Source organism: Plecotus auritus, assembly GCF_963455305.1.
Source record: "Plecotus auritus genome assembly, chromosome: 1".
Taxonomy (NCBI): domain Eukaryota; kingdom Metazoa; phylum Chordata; class Mammalia; order Chiroptera; family Vespertilionidae; genus Plecotus; species Plecotus auritus.
The window spans coordinates 117848113-117849228 of record NC_137770.1 but is presented as its reverse complement, the minus strand read 5'-3'; the positions used below and the strand labels follow the sequence as shown (position 1 = coordinate 117849228).

Sequence of the window (1116 nt, the reverse complement as noted above, 5' to 3'; positions counted from 1 at the left end):
CTGCACAATTGAGGATTGAGCCTGCAACCTGGGCATGTGCCCTGACCTGGAATTAACCTCCTGGTTCATAGGTCGATGCTCAACCACTGAGCCACTGTGGCTGGGCCTCATTTACTCTTGATATCCAACTCTCTCCATCTCTACGCTGCAATATTCATCTAGACTGGGACCTGTCTGGCTTCTGGTCTCTCCAGGGATTAGGTTCTGGGATACATCACAACTCTCTCATGTGGTACTTCCGTGGGACTTTGCGGTGGAGTGGAGCGCGCCTTCTCTGACGTACGTCGGCGGCGCGTCTTGAGGAGAGGCGAGACCGCGGACCTGCAGCTATGACTGAGGCTGATGTAAATCCGACGGCCTACCCTCTCGCAGATGCCCACCTCACCAAAAAACTATTGGACCTCGTCCAGCAGTCATGCAACTACAAGCAGCTTCGCAAAGGAGCCAATGAGGCCACCAAAACCCTTAACAGAGGCATCTCTGAGTTCATTGTGATGGCTGCAGACGCAGAGGCCCTGGAGATCATCTTGCACCTCCCGCTGTTGTGTGAAGACAAGAATGTACCCTACGTGTTTGTGCGCTCCAAGCAGGCACTGGGGCGGGCCTCTGGGGTCTCCAGGCCTGTCATCGCCTGTTCTGTCACCATCAAAGAAGGCTCCCAGCTGAAGCAGCAGATCCAGTCCATTCAGCAGTCCATCGAAAGGCTCTTGGTCTAAACCGATGGCCTCTGCCATACTCTCTCGCCTCTTCCCCCTGGGGTTGTGTATCATATTGTCCGTGTTACCATGTAGGATTTCCAGCTACGTTCTATTGTTATAAAATATTGTAGTAGTATATCTTTTTATATTTTTGAAAAAAAACAAACAAAAAACTCTCTCATGTGTACAATGTCTCCAAGGTTGAGTTTGGGGAAGGGAATCTGTAGTTCAATTATTTCAGCATCAAGATAGGAATCTGACACCCCCCATTTGCTTTCCATCTCTAGAAATTCCCCAATATTCTGGTATGTTAATGGTTCTTTATCTTATTTTCAAATTTCTGTTATATATTTATTTTTTAAAAGTCATTTCAAATGCAAGACGATGATATGAAAGCCTTCCTTCTCTTTTGAAGGAT

At 47.6% G+C, this 1116-nt stretch overlaps 1 protein-coding gene across 1 annotated transcript; it reads left to right on the top strand.

Annotated features, from left to right (window-relative positions):
• Positions 1-270: 270 nt before the first annotated feature.
• Positions 271-716, top strand: LOC308244832 (NHP2-like protein 1; the record flags this gene model as incomplete). The annotated part of the gene is made up of 1 exon (XM_080661112.1): positions 271-716. The coding sequence occupies exon 1, from the start codon at positions 330-332 to the stop codon at positions 714-716; it is 387 nt and encodes a 128-aa protein (XP_080517238.1). The 5' UTR covers positions 271-329.
• Between the last annotated feature and the right edge of the window lie 400 nt (positions 717-1116).